We start from the raw sequence: 17,308 nt of genomic DNA, 5'->3' as shown, positions 1-17,308 counted from the left end.
GAGGGGGTTGCGATGAAGGACGAAGAATGCGCGGGCGTCTTGGGACTGGAAATATAGGAGGAATAATAACTAACTACTCCAAGACATCGCGAGACAGGGAGGGGGACACCGCGCTTTAACTGGCTGGCGGGGGAAGCCTTCGCCTTTCGTTTGCTTTTTCTTTTTTTTTTTTATTCCCACTTGATAACTAGTTATAGTTAATTGATAACACACACCAACACGGGCCAAGGCGATCGTCTGCTCTTTTGCTCCCAAACGCTCACAGGAAACAAAGCAAAAATGGGAAAACATGGCTTGGGCTTGGAGAGAGTTTAGTTTCCTCACGCGCCGCCCTTGGATTCTGGTAACCAAAACGGCGGCCAATATCCATCTTGATTGGAGTAGCACGACGGAGCTAATCCTGGGATCAAGTTTAGTTTAGTTCAAGCGGGAATGACGGAAAACGAAGAAGAAAATTTGTCAGATGATTCAATTGTTTAACTAAATATTTGACTTTGACCCTTCTTTGTGTTTTACGCTGTAAGGATGCTGAACAATGCCCAGCGCATGGGCATGATGATATACGACAGGGTTAAGATCATTGTCCAGGAAATTCTCTTCGAGTGTGGTCAGGTCTCTGGCGCATTACTTACTCGGGAACTGAACAAGCAATAACTCCCTTAAAAGAGAGATACAATACCTATCCTACACAATCTACAAAAGGCATAGGCCTCAAGAGCTAAAAAAAAACCCTACTTTCTTTTCTTTAGGAACTTGCATGGCCATTCACTTCCGACGGCTGGCATTTTTCCCTTTTTTTTCTATCTTTCCTTCTTTTTTTCTTTTTTTTGCGCGGTATTGCTCCTGCTAGCAGTTCTATCTTCCTTTGGCCGGATGGACAACTGAGAAGAGGGAAGGGAAAAAAAAAAAAAAAAAAAACCGCCACCCTTGGTCTGTCTGCATCGTTTCATTGTCCTATCACCGATCGCCGTACTTGATTCACCATGCATGAAGGTTTTTTGTTTTATAACCCCCGGTGCGAGGTGAAAATGGCCGATGAATAACGCTACTGTTGCTGCTCGGTTATGATTCGACGCGCATCCGTTGCGCTTGGCTTTGGAGACCTGGGAAGGGAAGAGAGAGGGAATGAGGGAATGAGAGGGAATGAGAGGGAAGAAGGGGAGGGGGGAGCACAAGGGAGGCGGTGCGCAGGCTCCTGCACAATGTCCATCACCCGAAGAACCACCAGGGCTCTTTTATCTCCTGCTCTTGTCCTACTCGGCACAGCAAGGCCGGTTCCTTCTAGGCATACTTGCATGCACGTACATGTACTGTACATCTACCAATGCACGGTTAGTACTGATCACTCGACGAGTACAAGCTATGGGCCGACAAGGAAGAAAGGGGGGGGGGGGGGGGGGAAGGGTTGTTGGTTGTTTGGCAGCCCGAAGGTCAAGAAATGAAGGAGTAGTTATCCCTGTTCCCCCGTGTTGGGCAGTCAGCTAGGTAGTTGCCTTCCTTCCTTCTTTCCTGTTGGCGAAACGGAAAAAGGGAGAGGGAGAAAAAAAAAAAATGGTCTTGGGGGGGGGGGCTGTCCCCTTCAGCCTGGAGAAACATGTATGTATGCCCTTGGAAAGGCAAAAAAAAAAATCATTGTGCGCCCCCTATTAACTCTTAACTGAAGCTATTTTTGCTACTGAAGAATGTAATGTACTGTACTCTTTTGCTCAGCATGAGGGAACAGGCTTTGTTTTGTCCTCTGATTCATTCCCAATGTTTAGAGTATAATATTTAATATTTTTATTTTTTATTTTTTATTTATTTTTAAAGGATTTGCCGCCCGGTCGTACGCATCCACCTGATGGATTGTTAGCTTTCCAAGGTTACTGCCCCCCACCCAATCACAGCACGATCGCATTCTCTGTCAAACCACTGTACTTGTTAACATGAATTTATACAGCCCAGCTCCATCGTTTATGGTATACTCCGTATACATTCCTCAGTATCCACCCACCGTCATGGGATCCATACAAATTCGCCCTTGCCACCTTTCTTTCTTATTTATTTTAAATGCACTTTGAAAACCAGAGCCTCCATTCCACCCATCCACCAACCGCCCCGCCCCGCCCGCCCAGAGCAAGTTTAAAAAAATGGAGGGTTAAGTTTACCGTGACGCTAACTACCCCGCAAAAACCTAAACCTAAAAAGCACCCACCCGTGGACCTTCTTGTTGGGCATTGGGCAATAACTAGTTAGTTAGTTAATCATAATAACTACCTAGTTAAGTTCATAAGTGGGTATTACCAAATCCCCCCCGAACGACGCGCACCCACACCCAAAGAAACGCCCAGACCCTCCGGAGCTTGTGCGCCCCATTTCTTCACTTTCCTGAGATCGTGTTGCCCATTCTGTCATTTTTCATTATTCGTTCCGTTTTCTTTTCTCTTTCTTAATTATATATATATAACTATATATTTTCTTGGGACTTCGACGGGAGTTGGTCTGTGAGAGAGCTACGAATCACTGGAACTTCGAGCACAGATAAAAACTTAGTGATATTTACTTCTCTTTTGGCCCGTTCTCATCAAACAAAGTTACTGTACATGTACATATATACACATAACTTCTCCGTACGTGAACCCCTGATATCTAATAAGTTGGCTACCCTACCTAGGTTGGTTAACTGGCACCTGGGTTAAAAATTCAAAGAAAAAAATTTAAAAAAAAAAAAAAAAAAAAAAAAAAAAAAAGGAAAGAAAAGAACGAGAAATCAAGAAAGCCACAAGCGCGCGGGGATTTTTCTTTTTTTCTTTTTTTCTTTTTCCCCCTTCCCTTTCTTTTAATGCCTTTTGCCTTCTTCTGTCAACATCCCATACCACACCCTTTAAAACAGCTTTAAAACAGGTGGGGTGCCTGCGTGGGGTTTCTTGTGTAAGGCTCAAGAAGAGAGGGGCCAGTTAGAGACGCCTATCGAGCCCACAGTGCCCCCGTTTCCCTCCATCCCATCCAGGGAAAAGTTTGGGGTGGTTGGAACGCTCAGAGGGAGGGAGGGGAGCTCTGTCCCCCCTAAGATAGGGGACCTCAGGAGTGAGAGGTGAGAGTGGTGGTGGTGCCTGGTCTGGCTAGTTAGCTGAGGTGCGTGCGAGCTTGAAAAGACAAAAGGAATTTGTATCGAACGTGGGGGAGGATATGATTTTTTTTTTGGTGTAACTAATTGGAGAGACATCAGAAAGCGATAAATTCAAAATTCAATCAGGTTGCATAGGTGCAAGTTCTTACTTGCGTGTTCATCAGGGTTAAAAAAGGGGGTGGTTTTCAAGCTGGAGTCAATGAATTGCGACAGATGGGATTTATGATTGAAGTTTTTACGCAGTGTAATGATAAATGGCTACCTACGTAGATACACACAGTACCTACATAGATCGGAGATCGGAGGATGGTACATACAATACATAGTGTGCGGTAATCAGTTAACTAACTTACAATCGCACACATCCCGATCGTGATTAAATGAGAGTACATGTACAGGTAACTAACTTAGGGAAATACACGAAGGGGAGGCAAGGCAAGGCAGGGCAACACAGGAGGAAAAGTGCGACGCCTGGTAACTAGTGGAGTGGAGCTGTTTTTACATCCTGCTAATCCTTTCTCTGCCATCTCGGATCTATCCCGTCAAATTTGCCGCCTTTGGTTGGCTCGTTGCGATGCTGCTGGCTATGTTGAAAACTTAGGGGTTGGACGCGCCTGTTTACTTAAGTTAGGGGTTCCCAGGATGGCGGGTTGACCCGACTCGGCTCGACTCTAAGCTTTTGACGGGTTGCTCGGGAGGAGTTTGTTCGTTAAAGCCCGGACAGCGGGTATGATATTTAGCTTTAAAGGGATCTACTCCCGCAGCAGCTCGGGAAGTTACAGGGTGGGGTGGGCGGTTGGATTTTAAAATGCCCATGATCTATCTGTAGTTATGGGGTAGTTATATAAAAGAAAGGAGGTGTAAATTCCGTCCCCCATTGTCTGTGAGTATACTCCATATAGAACTAACCACCAAGGTATGTACAGTACAAAGCAGGTGTCACCTGTCACTACATTCGATTCTATGTAGGTACAGAGTGACATGAGCAGGGAGGAGAGAGAAAGGGGGGTTTACAATGTCGATCAAGATACTTTCTCTTCTCACACACCCGCCAACCCTTTTGCCGGACAATGTCTCCCGCCCCTGAAGTTATGAGACTACTATTAGTTTCTGGATGTATGTAGGCAACATTAAACCTTGCCACCTACATCATTTATTCCTTCGTGTGTCTTGCCTGGGGTGATAAAAAAGCCCTATCAAACAGAACCCTGTCCATTAATGATACATTTATACCCTCATCTGACCATTACATCAAAACGGCTCTATTACCTCTTTTGGCCTTTGGCCAGAGCACAGAAAACCCTCATTCACACACCTCGTTGTTGCTGGGGGGTTCACATTTCAACATCAACATTGACTCTGATATTCTAGGCTGTGCTCCTCTCAAGGCCTGTTTATTTTGAAATCTCATCTCATTCTTGAAAATGGGCAATGGATAACTTAGTTCTACACAGAAATAGAACAGTCTTGATGACTGGTGGAGCTTGGAGCTTGTTGATAGTGAGTTGCTCAAGTAGCTTAGTTGTTGAACTGATGCACACTCTGCATGAGCTGTTGGAGAAAGCTTTTAACTATCCTGTAACTACTATGTACATATTCTTTTCTATTTCCTTTGTCTTTGATGCAAGATTTATGTGGCTTGTTGTTGACAGAAGTCTTGTTCCTACATGATGCAGTGACATGTTGCTTAAGCACATATTTTTCTACATTCTCTGTACAGAGTAGACTGGCGCTGGTTCACTAACTTGGCTACTAACTAGTAAAGATGTCTATATGAGGGTATTACAAGGGTTGCTTTTTCTTGCAACATAAGGCCCAGGAAGGAGAGTCTAAATCTATACTTTCACTCCACTCCTTACGTTCAATTAAGATCGCATTTAAGCACCAGGTGCTAATCATCTTTGCCCATCAGACTGTCAGTCAGCAAGGGTATTTCATCAACTCATCCATCCCCCCACACTTTTCAGAAGTTAACAAATTTGCTTTACTTTATTCTAAGACAGCTCCCGTGGACGATAGATTGCATACTACCTATCCATGTAGCGACTTCCTTGCTAGTCTGCTGCCCTGCAAGTCATGAGTTCCAGAAGGCCGAATACCCGGCGAATCCGACCAGAGTGAGCAAATCAGCATGAACTAACTATAACTAACTGTTTAGTTGTGGCTGAAAGTGCTCTCAGTGGAGTGGCCTGCGATGCTGTTCGCAGTTTTAGAGTTATTTCACGGAGTTACACCCGAAATGGATTTTGGTGAAGACATATCCGGGGGTGGGATTGGCTCTACGAGTAGATAGTGGGTTGGTATCAACTGCATTTGACAGCTTAATGTCTCTGCAGCTTTTTTGAGCATTTTGAGTGCTTTTGACGCTTGAGGAGGAGAAACAGGGCCTATAAACATACATGGTAGATAGACATTACTTTGTGGAACAACTTCATCCTTTCATCTTCAGGGTAAAAATATTCCTTGTCCATGAATAGATTGACTGAAGGTGATCATGAGTTTGTGTGCCAGTCAGTGGCTGGTGATTGGAATAGATGCAATACCAATGATTGATTCATCAAGGAGAGGGAAATGATAACAAGGAGATAGAGAGATACACGGGGTTTTTAAAAAAAGTGAGCATCAGGCCTCAATGAAGATCCATAGATATCAGGTGTTGTCCCGAGTTAGAGCCTTGAAGTTCTCAGAGAATATGCCGCTGATAATGGTATCATTCTGAACTACTCCATTCAATTCCCACTCCCTTCCACTTCAGGTGCCATCCTCAAAGATATTTTATGACACTACCCCTATTTTATATTCCCCCGTTACTTTTGACCGTCCCGGCAGATATGCTCAGATATCTAATCAGAAGGTTCTTGTGATACTGCCCGTGTACAGAAACCGAAATTTTTAACTGTAGGTTTCGCCAACGCCTATGAAAGCATATGGTCTCTGCCTGATATATCCCCCTATCACACATACAGGAAGATAGAATGGCCTGGACCTTCAGGAGAAGCCTCGATTTGCCTTTTTTCAGTTACCCCCCGAACGTTGCTGTTGACCTGAAGGATTGAAAATGACATGGTGAATCCAAAAGATGGCTACTCAGAGTGGCCGCCCTGCCTATGAACTAGCCGGATATTGCGAGCCGCTTTTGCAATTAATAGTTTAACTCCACTGATATGCGGGATGCTTCATGGCGTTTATGAAAGCAGTGCTAGGCGATGTCCGCGATTTGGCGGGTTCGAGCCCGGATATCTTGAAACATGCAGAGTCCGCCAGGCCCGGGTGGTATCATGTATGCAAATGCCAGTTTGCATGTATGAGTGTGTTTGTCATGCTAATGTTTTCCTGCCTCTGCAAATCTGTAAAAGAAGAAGGAACAAATCGAGGACAAATCGAGGACAAATTGAGGACAAATGAGCAGTTATCATGCAAACTGAGACATATGCTGGCCAAAGAACACAGCATCCGAGCTCCAATGGTTGGTCTTATTGGCTTAGGGAGGGGAGAGTGCTGGCTGATGAGCATTTATTCCTGTATTGCAATAGAGGAGGAATCAGTTTATAAAAGAGGGCCCTACTCTTTCTTGTCAAGGCATCATTGAAACTACAATCTTCTTTTTCTTTTTTGGAGTAAAGTTGTTTCGATGTTCTTCCACTGTCTCTACTCACCAAGATGAGAACAGCCGCAATGAGGAGTTTTAGGGCTGGAGGCTTTGACTGAATATGAAAGAACTTCAACAAGCTGCAACAAATCTGTGTGAGGATCTTAACACCGCCTTGAGCACAGTGGGAGGATGACATGCTTCATCCCATATTCTACCCGCCTTGAAACAAATGATATTCATCCTTCCTTCTTGCACCTCTTTGACAAGCCTTCCTTCAAGCTTCATTAGCCCCCTGTGGCCCTACCCTCAAGATAGATTGTGGTCTCCTTCATATGATAGCAGTCACACCATCAATGGCATTCCAAGAAAGCTGAAGACAAGGTGACTGAGGCCAGAGTAAAAGGAATACAGAAAGTACATCCCTCAGCGCAGCAGAATCCAATAAAAAAAAATGGGGGGAGGGGATGACTTTACCCATTCAGCACACTGAATTCAGATTGTGAAACAGATTCAACAACAGTTCTAAAAAAGACTGATTTCATGATCTAAATTTCCCAACCACCATGATGATGTCTATCAAGAGCGAACCGCCGGACGCAGAGCATTCAAAATATCCTAGCCCTTCCATGCACTCTGTGAGAGAGTATGACATAAATAGAAAAGCGAATGGGGCGCGGGTGGTCAAATCCTGGCTCCCATTCTCCTAAGCAAGCCAAAACAGAAACAACTCTGTTTAACCCCTGATGCTGGGTACGTGAATTTCTCCGCGATGGTGACTCCCTTCGACCCAGTTTCTGGGCACAATCAGAGCAGATAGTGATTTTGGGGTACGACAATGCTTGTGTGTGCCTTGAGATCTGACAGGAATGGGGCCTGCAATTTGTGTATAGGAGGAGCCGGGGTGTCGGAGTAATATAGTGTCATGTTCATGGCTGTCAAATGTTCAAGTTAGCCCTGGATGGGTACTTTAGATATGAACAGGGGGATCAAACCTCTCAGAAATTGTCTTGAGTCAGCCAAAGGCGGGCGCATACAAAAAACGCTTGAACTGAGTCAAGTCAGGCCTTAGAACTATTTCCTGGGCGAAATCCCGTCAGTCATTTGAAGGTGGCTTGACTCCACCTGTGGACATAAGGCATAACTGGCCATGAAATCAGCTCAGCCTTTTCTTTTGCCCAGATTTTACATGGGCTTGACCAGTATTCATCAGACTCCTGAGTTATACCAACTTTTCAAGTTGATATGCAACAGAGAGAGATTCACAGGAAGGATTCATGGTATTCTCTTGTTTGTGTGGCGCTTCCTTGAAATATCGCCTGGAATGCGCCAACAAGTTCAAGTTTCAGAAACGAAGCCATTCGAATTGGATTATTTTCTCTCCGCCGTGAGTTGAGGCCACGGTCGGTTGATACCCATAATAAAGAGAGAAAACATTGGCAAGACGAAACTTGTCTGTTGGGAATCTTTCCGCCCAAAACTTGGAATAGCGAAAAGTCCAACTTGTCCTCAGAAGTTGATTGGCGAGCTGAAAACTGCTATTCGACTGGAGTAATTAAAACCGGCGGTCTTGTTCCATGGCACGAACTCCAGATGCTGCCATACTTTCACGCGTAAGTTGAAGGAAGTGCTCCGAACCCACCCTCAGCTGCAGATCTTCCATCGTAGAGAATTGGTTCTCCAAAATGGCACAGAGTAGGATTTCTGGTCCAATTGTTGGTGTACTGTCTAGGTTATTCATCGCCACCCAGATCTGGAGAAAATTAAGGAGACGAACAGGACTACGTCCTATTTTAAAACGCACGAATAATATGCCAGCGTTTGATTCATATAAATTAGAGCCTATTATCAGCTGAGATAAGTAAATACAAGTAAATGAAATTTGAAAACTCCATGCCGAAGGAGTGAGGGTCACAGAAATCCAAGGAGGAGGGCACTTGATATACTCAATCCGACCACAGCCCAGCCAGACCTTATGACCTGTTTATTGCTTAATCCGCAACTCAAATCCCATACCAAGTGTCTCACGCCGTTGAAGGAGTGGAAGGTAAATGGAAGAGCAACAGTCGTCCTCAAAAGCACCTTGGCAGCGACGGGGAGAGCTCCGAAAGACGCTGCCATAGACGCAGAGTCAATGTGCCAACCGAGCCAGGGAGAGGCAAGATATACAGCAAAGAAGAGATAGAAGCCTCCAGACACAAGTAGCCCAGTGTTACGATGGAGGATGGAGAGAACGGAAGTAACCTGAGGTCGGTAGATGGTTAGGTTGGGCGATATCGGGCGGTTGAGACGCTGTTTGCGAAGGAGATCATTGGGATCTGAGGCTTTAGTAGACGATGCGGTTTCTCTTGTTTAACTTAGCTGTTAGAATTGACTTGAAAATCCGAGTGCTCCGGCGATGTCGGGTTGTGATGTTGCGGGACTGGTTGGGTTGATAGTGGCGGACACGGTAGGAGGTTGAACATCTATTATCACGGATTCCTCGTGACTGACCTCGTCTGAATATATGCGCTCCTAGTAAAATTGATTGGAACTATGTAGTTTAACAGAGCCCGACTAAATATGCAATGCGCTGCGAGGGATTGTATTATTAGCAGAGCCCTGATCTCCTATTCTCCAAGTTCAACATACATCGTCGCAGCGACTGCTGCATAATTTTCTGGGAAATCATTCCGTGTTGGTTGGCAGCAGAAGGCAATTAGCTATCATAGTAAAGAGACTGTCTTGGAGGGAGGAGAGAGAGGTGGAGAAAAGATAAATCAGAGGATGGCTTGAACGCTATCGCTCGTTTTATGAAGTTACGAGTCGGTCAGCGCTATTCTCAAGTCAGTGCTTACTTTTACTCAACCCTGCACAATTAACTAACACCCCCGTACAGAATAGACCGCTGACGCGGAAATAGCCCGAGCACATTCTACTCGCCGGCGGTTGTCGCTTTTCGTATATCATATACATACGTTCAAACAATGGGATATAGCCTGAGTTAAAGAAGATGGGTTCCGACTTCGCAGAGTTTAAAATTGAAGTCATATTCTGGTTCTGATACGGATTAGATCACCGTTGATACTACGTAGTACGTCTATAAGCTGAGGGGCAGGATCGCCAGTTCAAGCGATTTTTGCCCACACACTGAACCTACCATCGCCAAATCTGTCCCCCTGTTTTATGAATTATTGATATCGCGAAATAAACATATTTCAGGTGAATAGCCGATCAGTTTAGTTGCAATGTATGGCGCACTCCGCTTCCTGAAAATATCTAACTACCTAAATCAACGAGAACTGCATATAGTCTGAAACCCATTCCTCAGTTGAACACTCGACTTTCTAAAAGCCTTCTGAGGAGTAAGTTCATAGGCTCTAATGGTCCAACACTGTGTAAGAAATCAACATTTCTGATTTCTCCCTCCTACAGGACTGACTGGCGTCAAAGGGTTAGAGATATACATACCTTATTACCATGGTTTTGAAACTGCGTCAGGGCGGATTTCATTCACCTAAGCCGGCCACAGGATTCAGCAACCATGGGCCCATCCGACCCTTAATTTTAAGCTTAAATTTAGCGACAAAGCTTAAAAGCTCATCACCAACACAAGCCGGCGCAGCCTATCAGTAATAGTAGTGTGATATTACCAATTTTCGCCCTTTACAAGTTCCCTCTAAATCGAGTAGTCACGTCTCCTGTTAAAATTTTAAGTATTGCTTCCAAAGACTAAAGTACTGAATTTATTATAAATTTCTTGCCATTAGCAAGGAGCAAACTATGTGTCTCTGCTCGAAATTCCGGGGCGGACCTTGATGTGCATGTTGAAACGGATTTTTAGTCTTTCCAGTATGGACATGTTTCCACACCTGTGACGGCAAAAGGTAGCGCGGGCAAGGCGAGAGACTACAAGCGTTTTATCAACTATTTGGGAGTGCCCTTCTGGAAAATTTGGCAGTATGAACCTCCTCCGCTGAGCCATCAATCCGCGTTGCCCTAACTGCCGCGTTAACCTATCTCATGGCAAAATTATCAAATAATGCATGCGCGAAAGCTCGTGGCTTTGTCAATTTCCTTTCCTTTTTTACAATTTTTCTTCCTTCATTTCTCTTCGTTGAAGGTTATCCAACATCTCTGATATAGATATCTGTAACTCATTCATTCATCATTCACTTTCTATGTCTATGTTATCGTGTTTTAGTTCAAAGGAAAAGAAAGGAAAGAAAGGGAAAGCAAGAAAATGGCAGCACAACAAGAGAGCAACAATACTCCGTCCAGCTGTTTGCATCTTGTTTGTGCGCCGAAAAGGGTCTTGACGGTAAAAACGAGCGTATGAACAAAAAGACCCGCGGTAAATTGACTCTGGGGAAATGAATAATACTAAAATAAACACCCACGCAAACAAACTCCTTACAAGGATAATATTTCTAAGGCAATGCAAGTTCATCATCATCATCGTCGTCATGATCATTCCATCCCAACTGGTCATATATAGATTTCTCCGGCGTCGCATCTACTACACAAATATTAGTATTGGCGGTCGGATAAGTGCTGCCGCCCGCTCCAGGCACAGACTTAACAGCAGCTGTGTTTTTTGTTGGTGTAGTAAAAATTATGGTTTCTTGGTCTCGTCTATCTTGATTATCATTATCGCGGGTTAGAGATCGTGGTACATGATTGTTTTCTGGGGGCAACAGGTAGGAGGATGATGTAGGACGGGGCGGCGTTTCTTGGATTGAGGAGGTTGGGTTATTGATACGGATAGCAGGAGGGTTGTTAGTAATATGATTATAGTTATTGTTGTTTCTGTCGTTGTTGTTACCGCCGAGGGTGAGGCTGGGATATGATCTCGTTTTCCGCAACGCACTTGGCGACATGTCTTGTTGCTGCCCAAATGGTTGGTTCGTTTCCGGAATCTTGGGGACCTTAAATAAAACGCCGGATTGCTTGGGAAGCGGAGTCGAATCGAAGTCATTATAATCGGTAGTCCCGTCATTCGATGGGCGAGATGACAGTCGTGTAGATGTTTTTGTCGGTGTTTCATGGATCGGGCTGTGACGGCCACGTCGCGAGGTGAAAGCTTGTCGACCAGGAAGCTGGCTTGGTCGTGTTGACGAGGATGGGATGAGTTGGATGTCACTACTCAATGCCGGCGATGGAACGAGTTTCTCATTCGACGAACTCAATGCTCGGCTAATGCGTGTCAAGCTTTCTCCAGCAACAGCACTACAGTCTTTTTTCCGCGACCCTCTAGGGGTAGCCATTACCTGCACCCCTTGACCAAATGGGTTTCGGACAGGATTCTTTGATTTTCTTGTTGACCCTGTGGACACTCGTCTTTCTACAGTCTCTGCAAAGTCTTTCGCAACGAGTTCCCTGTTGGGCTTTCTCAAGGCATTGATGGCTGCATCGAGCTCTTTCTTCTGCTCCAGAAGTGAATTCATCCGCTTTAGTTTCACTTCGTGCTGTTTGGCAACAGCGTCAAGGTCAATTTCTCGATTATCCACACGCTTTGGTTTCTGAATCCCTCCACGTGCACCTGATATCAAAGACAACAACGGTGGTTCGCTGTTTTCGCGTTTCAACCCGTCCAAACTCGCGATAGTGTTGGAACGCGAGAGCGATGGTGCCCTGCTCCTTGAAGCCATTTTCTCATCAGTCAAAACGCGTTGTAGGGTGCGCTGTGATCTTTGGCTGTGGGTCCTCTTCACCGCGGCTCCGGGCTGTGCTGCTGACCCCGATTTTGATCGAGAAATTGGAGGACGACTCGGGGAAATAGCAATAGGTCCGCCCAGCTTTCGGCTGATGGTTTTACACTGATCCGGAAGACGACCCGCATAAAAAGGGATGATGACCTCTGTACAAAAGTCGCGAAGCTTATCATTCTCTGTTGCCTTACCGGCTGATTCACTCTTACCGTTAGCAGAATCGGTGAGTAGAATGTCGCTGAAGCTCACAGCATGCCAGATGCATAGCCTATCTACGAGCAATTCAAGCAACACATTTAAGTCCTGCTGTTTTTTCCCCTTTGTTCGCTTCTGGGGCTTGCTAGCCTGGGTTTCTGCGGCCGCTGACAACACTTGGGCAGCTTTGCTATTGTACGAAGCTTCCAAAGAGATCGTCTCGAGAATCAAGAGAACCTGCAATTGAGTCTCTCGTAGTCGTAAGTCGCCGATTAGCCGCTTGACTTCCTCTTGCCTAGATGACTGCTGTGGAACGGATGCTTCAGAAAGGCTCCGATTTCTCCACCACTTTCTAACCAAATCACTTTCCTCTGGATACAATCCATTTTCCCCAAGTTTTGCTTTCCTGGCTTTTCGCTTTCGAGGTTTTGCTGGATTTGCTGGGACTTCATCGTCGGACATTCCTATGGGGATATCCTGTATCGCTTTTGGAAGAGAGTCTTTATATTTGAGGTCCATTTTTTTCATAGGTAGTATGCACTCCCTGTAGAAATTCGACAGGTCTGTGGGTTTCATTGAAATTTCCTCATTGGGAGATTGGAAACTAGCCCGCGCTCGGGAAAGGGGTCCCTTCGCAAAATATGCCACCGAAGTCTAGAAAGAATCAGCAGAGTGAACTATATAGTAGAAGGATCAGGGTGATGGCAGAAATAATATACCTTCGAGATATATAATGCCTCAAGATACTGCGACCTCAGGTTGTCAAAAAGTTCCTGGGGAGATTGAGTAACTTTCGCTTCTGTAGATTCACACAACGGAAGGCCAATTGCCTGCAAGTGCGAATCAAGCTGGGTATCCTTGCTAGACACCGGTCGCAGAATGGTATGATGGGTATCAGCTTCTAAGCCCATTGAGCCCCTCCCATCAACCTGATCACAATGTACGCTGGAAAGTCCAGAAGTCGAGCTCAACCCACTCATGTCAGTGCTAAGGTCCGGAAACCCCTTCTCCCTGCAAAGCTTCGGGCCAAATGCAAGAGTCACATCTTTCGTCATAGCCTTCCGTTTCCCAGAAAATGTAGCAGCTGGGTCAGGAACTGTGGCTTTCTCCAACCAATTGCCCTGTTTCTCGGTACGACCACCCTCCTGGCCATTATCGTCACCAACTAATTCTTCACCCACAAAGTCTCGCATAGGTGAAGGAGAGCTATACCTCGCCATTCCTTTCGCTGCAACCATCAAATCCCCCTCTACTACCCAACTCCCCAGTGCACATACGGAATATACCCCCCTCCTAACCCTCTCCACAACATAAAATTCCTCCTCCGACTTCCCCGCCCCCTCCTCCTCTTCATCCACTGCAAGTCGCGCAGCTAGAACAACTGGGCCACATTTGCGCTCCTGCTGTTGCTGCTGGTGCAAATCCAAATCTAGCGCCGGAATATTCGCAATGAACAGTCTACCAGACTGTATGCGCTTAACAGCGCTTGGACAAGGGTCGAGCCATGATAATGGCAATCTGGATCTAGGAACGAGCGCGATCGGGATTAATTTTGGATTGACTTGCGGCCGTAGCTGTGATTGGGGAGAGTCTGGGTGGGGCTATTGTAAATTTATTATGTTAGCTAGGACGGTATTTGGCTTCTTTTAAAAAACGGGTTGGAACGCGTAGCATTGTCCCGGGGAGTTGGACCTGGGCGGCGCGGGGGGGAATCGATTGATCCTGAGGACAGAAAGAAGGCTTCGAACAATATATACATACCCGTATCGTGAACGGAGAGCTAATGAAAGCCGCCTTGGTCTCCGTCCGGGGTATAACGCTACCTCCACCACGGGATATCTTTCTCCGCTTCAATGGCTGGGCCGTTTGTGTTTCCTCTTCCTTCCTATTCTCCTTCGCCTTGAGCGAGTTCAACAGGGTCGGGGATGCCGGTTCAAGAACAGCGGCAGCAGCAGGGCCGGAATGCGATGATGCCATTCCAGTTTCGACGCGTCAACGTCTGGGTGGGCATAATTGTATTTTGTATGTTTATGTTTCTGCTTTCTGCTTTCTATATACAAGCAATAGTTAAATAGAGTAAGGAATGGGATACACAGGAAAGGAGGGAGGAAAAATATGGTGTTTGAAACTCTTATAATTTCAATATGGGGAGGTTGGTTGAAGTTGGGCGGGCTTGGAGCCTCAGTCAAAGTGCCCGCGACTCGCGCGTTGGAGACGCAGTCACGTGGTGCAACTGGGTTTGCTATACTCTTGTAAAGGGGAGGGAGGATTGTGGAGCTATCTTGGACTCTTCTAAAGTATCTTTTTTTATACTCCGTATGTGTTTTGATCTCTTCTTTCATGGCCCACTTTATTTCGAGTATTTGATTACACTGAATACGGGAGGCCTTGATAATCTGCTCCGTAGTAACCCGGATTTTTTGGGACATTTCGCTACTGTGAAAATCCATGGGATGATGATGGATGATGATGGATGATGAACGGGGTATGTGCAGTCCATTCAGATTACATACATTATAAGTATTGTTGTCTCGTTTTCCACAACAAGATAAAAGACCACTGTGGTAAACCGAGAATGACATGTCCCCTTTTTGAATCCAGCGAGGTCTTGAAAAGTAAAACGCTCGAATCTGGACCCGAGCTAGTCGTTCCACCCAGACAAAGGAGATATAGAAACTTTTAGGAAAAGAGCTCAGCTGCAAAAGAGCACACAAACAAACAGAAAAGTTAAGTCGTATCCCACTCTATATATCTTTGCCTTGCCTGGTGGAGAAAAAGATGTTGAAGACTTTTGCTCCGCAAACGCCCTGTGATGAATAACCCGTCAAAAAGAAATCATGAAATTGGTATCATATGTTGAATTTTTCTTCCAGAGCCCGCAGAGTTGAGGAGGCTCGAAAATGCAAACAAAAAGTCACGCAAAAGGAAGTAGGGAAAATGGCGAAGAGAAATTAATGAACAAGAGAAGAAAGTACTTTCGTTGTTGAGTCTATATGGCGCTTTGAGTTGTTGAAAACAAAGCAAAATCGTCAAGAGTCGTGAGACACCGTCCCGTTTATGCGAGAAGGAAAAAGGGAGAAAAGCGAATGACCTCTAAAATTTAAGGGTCTTAGGCTTCTCCCATGAGAAGCTCTGGTTGGTGAAATGGCCGTATTTGGCGGTTTGGAAGTAGATGGGCTTGGCCAGGTCCAATTCCTGGACAATGACACCGGGTCGAAGATCGAAATTGTTCCGGATGATTTGGACCAATTCCTCTGAAGTCTTCGAGGAAGTACCGTACGTCTCGACGAATATTGAAAGGGGCTCCGCGATACCAATGGCGTATGAAAGTTGAACCAGGGCGCGGCGGGCAAGTCCTGCGTTAACGAGCGACTTGGCGATCCATCGCGCAACGTAGGCGGCGGAACGGTCGACCTTGGAATAGTCCTTGCCAGAGAAGGCACCACCACCGTGAGCACCCCAGCCTCCGTAGGTGTCTACAATAATTTTCCGGCCGGTAAGACCAGCATCACCCTGGGGACCACCGATGACAAAGAGGCCAGAGGGTTGGAGATGGTAGGTAGTGCGATCGTCGAGGAGGTTGGCGGGGATGATCTTCTTGATAATCTTCTCGAGGAGTTCTTTTCGTATTTCCTCCGTGGTGATAACTTCGCTGTGTTGAGCGCTGATAACGACCGTGTCTACGCGGAGGGGCTTGACGGCGCCATTATCATGGGCATATTCGACGGTGACTTGGGTCTTGGTGTCTGGGCGGAGCCATGGAAGAGTGCCATCAACACGGGCATCTCTCAAGGCCTTGTTAAGTTTATGGGCCAGCTGAAGGGTCAAGGGCAATAATTCGGGTGTCTCGTCGGTGGCGTATCCAAACATGATACCCTGGTCACCAGCACCTAGTTTCTCGAGAGCCTCGTCGTAGTGGAGACCCTGAGCGATGTCAGGCGATTGTTGCTCAATGGCAACGAGGACGTTGCAGGTCTTGTAGTCGAAGCCCTTGGAAGAGTCATCATAGCCGATGTCTTTAATGGCGTTTCGGATAATCTTCTGATAATCGAGGTGGGCCTTGGTGGTAATTTCACCGAAAACCATCACCATACCTAAAAGAGGGTTAAGATATTGGACAGACGAGTACAAGCGGGGCTGATTTTAAGTCAATGGAACCTACCAGTTTTGGTGGCTGTTTCACAAGCGACCTGTTTAGAGCCATGTTAGGGAAAATTTGAGCAGAGAGTTTTCCCCCGCCTCGGAAGTTTTAGTACGGAGGGGTAGATTTACCTTGGAAAGCGGGTCCTGGGCGAGACAGGCATCGAGCACAGCATCCGAGACCTGGTCACTGTGAAAGCGTCAATGAATGAATCGTAGATGAATAATGAAAAAAAAAGGCGCAATTGAGACAGCATACTCACGCAATCTTGTCAGGGTGGCCCTCGCCTACGGCTTCCGAGGTGAAGAGGAAAGTTCCCTTGGGAACGCCGTTCTGAATGCTGCCCATTGTGAAGGAATGAAGGGAATGGAAGGTTAGGAGGAGTTAGGAGGAAAGAGAATAGACAATACAAGACTCTGATACAACAAAGACGATGCTAGAGAGGGGCAGGAGGGAGAGAGATAGAGAGGGATGAGAAAAGAAGAAGAAGATGATGAGGATGGAAGAAAATCCAAAAATTGGGAACTTTGGAGGCGGCGGAAAGACATCTAACGCTATGCCAAATCGGGATGAGTGCCAAGAAA

At 45.9% G+C, this 17,308-nt stretch overlaps 5 protein-coding genes across 5 annotated transcripts; 1 reads left to right on the top strand and 4 right to left on the bottom strand.

Moving 5' to 3' along the window:
* Positions 1–1,064: 1,064 nt before the first annotated feature.
* Positions 1,065–1,442, top strand: BDCG_17126 (uncharacterized protein; the record flags this gene model as incomplete). Its single annotated transcript, XM_045426281.1, has 1 exon — positions 1,065–1,442. One exon carries the CDS (start codon positions 1,065–1,067, stop codon positions 1,440–1,442), a length of 378 nt encoding a protein of 125 aa, XP_045281262.1.
* A 6,764-nt stretch (positions 1,443–8,206) lies between these two features.
* BDCG_17125 (uncharacterized protein) lies at positions 8,207–8,439 on the bottom strand (the record flags this gene model as incomplete). Its single annotated transcript, XM_045426280.1, has 1 exon — positions 8,207–8,439. One exon carries the CDS (start codon positions 8,437–8,439, stop codon positions 8,254–8,256), a length of 186 nt encoding a protein of 61 aa, XP_045281261.1. The 3' UTR covers positions 8,207–8,253.
* Positions 8,440–8,496: 57 nt separating this feature from the next.
* BDCG_17124 (succinate dehydrogenase (ubiquinone) cytochrome b560 subunit) lies at positions 8,497–9,507 on the bottom strand. Its single transcript, XM_045426279.1, has 3 exons — positions 9,330–9,507; positions 9,192–9,270; positions 8,497–9,045 (listed from the first exon to the last, which is right to left on the bottom strand). Exons 1-3 carry the CDS (start codon positions 9,367–9,369, stop codon positions 8,610–8,612), a joined length of 555 nt encoding a protein of 184 aa, XP_045281260.1. The 5' UTR covers positions 9,370–9,507; the 3' UTR covers positions 8,497–8,609.
* Positions 9,508–10,811: 1,304 nt separating this feature from the next.
* BDCG_05445 (uncharacterized protein) lies at positions 10,812–14,802 on the bottom strand. The gene is made up of 3 exons (XM_045421126.1): positions 14,345–14,802; positions 13,303–14,184; positions 10,812–13,237 (listed from the first exon to the last, which is right to left on the bottom strand). Exons 1-3 carry the CDS (start codon positions 14,558–14,560, stop codon positions 11,108–11,110), a joined length of 3,228 nt encoding a protein of 1,075 aa, XP_045277080.1. The 5' UTR covers positions 14,561–14,802; the 3' UTR covers positions 10,812–11,107.
* Positions 14,803–14,806: 4 nt separating this feature from the next.
* On the bottom strand, positions 14,807–17,277 carry BDCG_05444 (S-adenosylmethionine synthase). The gene is made up of 4 exons (XM_045421125.1): positions 16,987–17,277; positions 16,856–16,913; positions 16,746–16,773; positions 14,807–16,677 (listed from the first exon to the last, which is right to left on the bottom strand). Exons 1-4 carry the CDS (start codon positions 17,070–17,072, stop codon positions 15,677–15,679), a joined length of 1,173 nt encoding a protein of 390 aa, XP_045277079.1. The 5' UTR covers positions 17,073–17,277; the 3' UTR covers positions 14,807–15,676.
* Positions 17,278–17,308: the final 31 nt, after the last annotated feature.

Source organism: Blastomyces dermatitidis (assembly GCF_000003525.1).
Source record: "Blastomyces dermatitidis ER-3 genomic scaffold supercont1.5, whole genome shotgun sequence".
In the NCBI taxonomy this organism is placed as follows: Eukaryota; Fungi; Ascomycota; class Eurotiomycetes; order Onygenales; family Ajellomycetaceae; genus Blastomyces; species Blastomyces dermatitidis.
The sequence above is the reverse complement of the archived record's forward strand: the minus strand, read 5'-3'. Positions and strand labels throughout refer to the sequence as shown.

Coding starts and splice junctions, on each gene's coding strand:
- BDCG_17124 (XM_045426279.1), bottom strand. CDS start 9,369: ATGATTTCCCAGAAAATTATGCAGCAGTCGCTGCGACGAT. Junction 9,271..9,329: donor GCAGCAGTCGCTGCGACGAT/GTATGTTGAACT, acceptor AATCCCTCGCAG/CGCATTGCATATTTAGTCGG. Junction 9,046..9,191: donor AGCGCATATATTCAGACGAG/GTCAGTCACGAG, acceptor AAGTTAAACAAG/AGAAACCGCATCGTCTACTA.
- BDCG_05445 (XM_045421126.1), bottom strand. CDS start 14,560: ATGGCATCATCGCATTCCGGCCCTGCTGCTGCCGCTGTTCTTGAACCG. Junction 14,185..14,344: donor GCTCTCCGTTCACGATACGG/GTATGTATATAT, acceptor AATTTACAATAG/CCCCACCCAGACTCTCCCCA. Junction 13,238..13,302: donor AGGCATTATATATCTCGAAG/GTATATTATTTC, acceptor GATTCTTTCTAG/ACTTCGGTGGCATATTTTGC.
- BDCG_05444 (XM_045421125.1), bottom strand. CDS start 17,072: ATGGGCAGCATTCAGAACGGCGTTCCCAAGGGAACTTTCCTCTTCACC. Junction 16,914..16,986: donor GGCCACCCTGACAAGATTGC/GTGAGTATGCTG, acceptor ACGCTTTCACAG/TGACCAGGTCTCGGATGCTG. Junction 16,774..16,855: donor CCCAGGACCCGCTTTCCAAG/GTAAATCTACCC, acceptor GGCTCTAAACAG/GTCGCTTGTGAAACAGCCAC.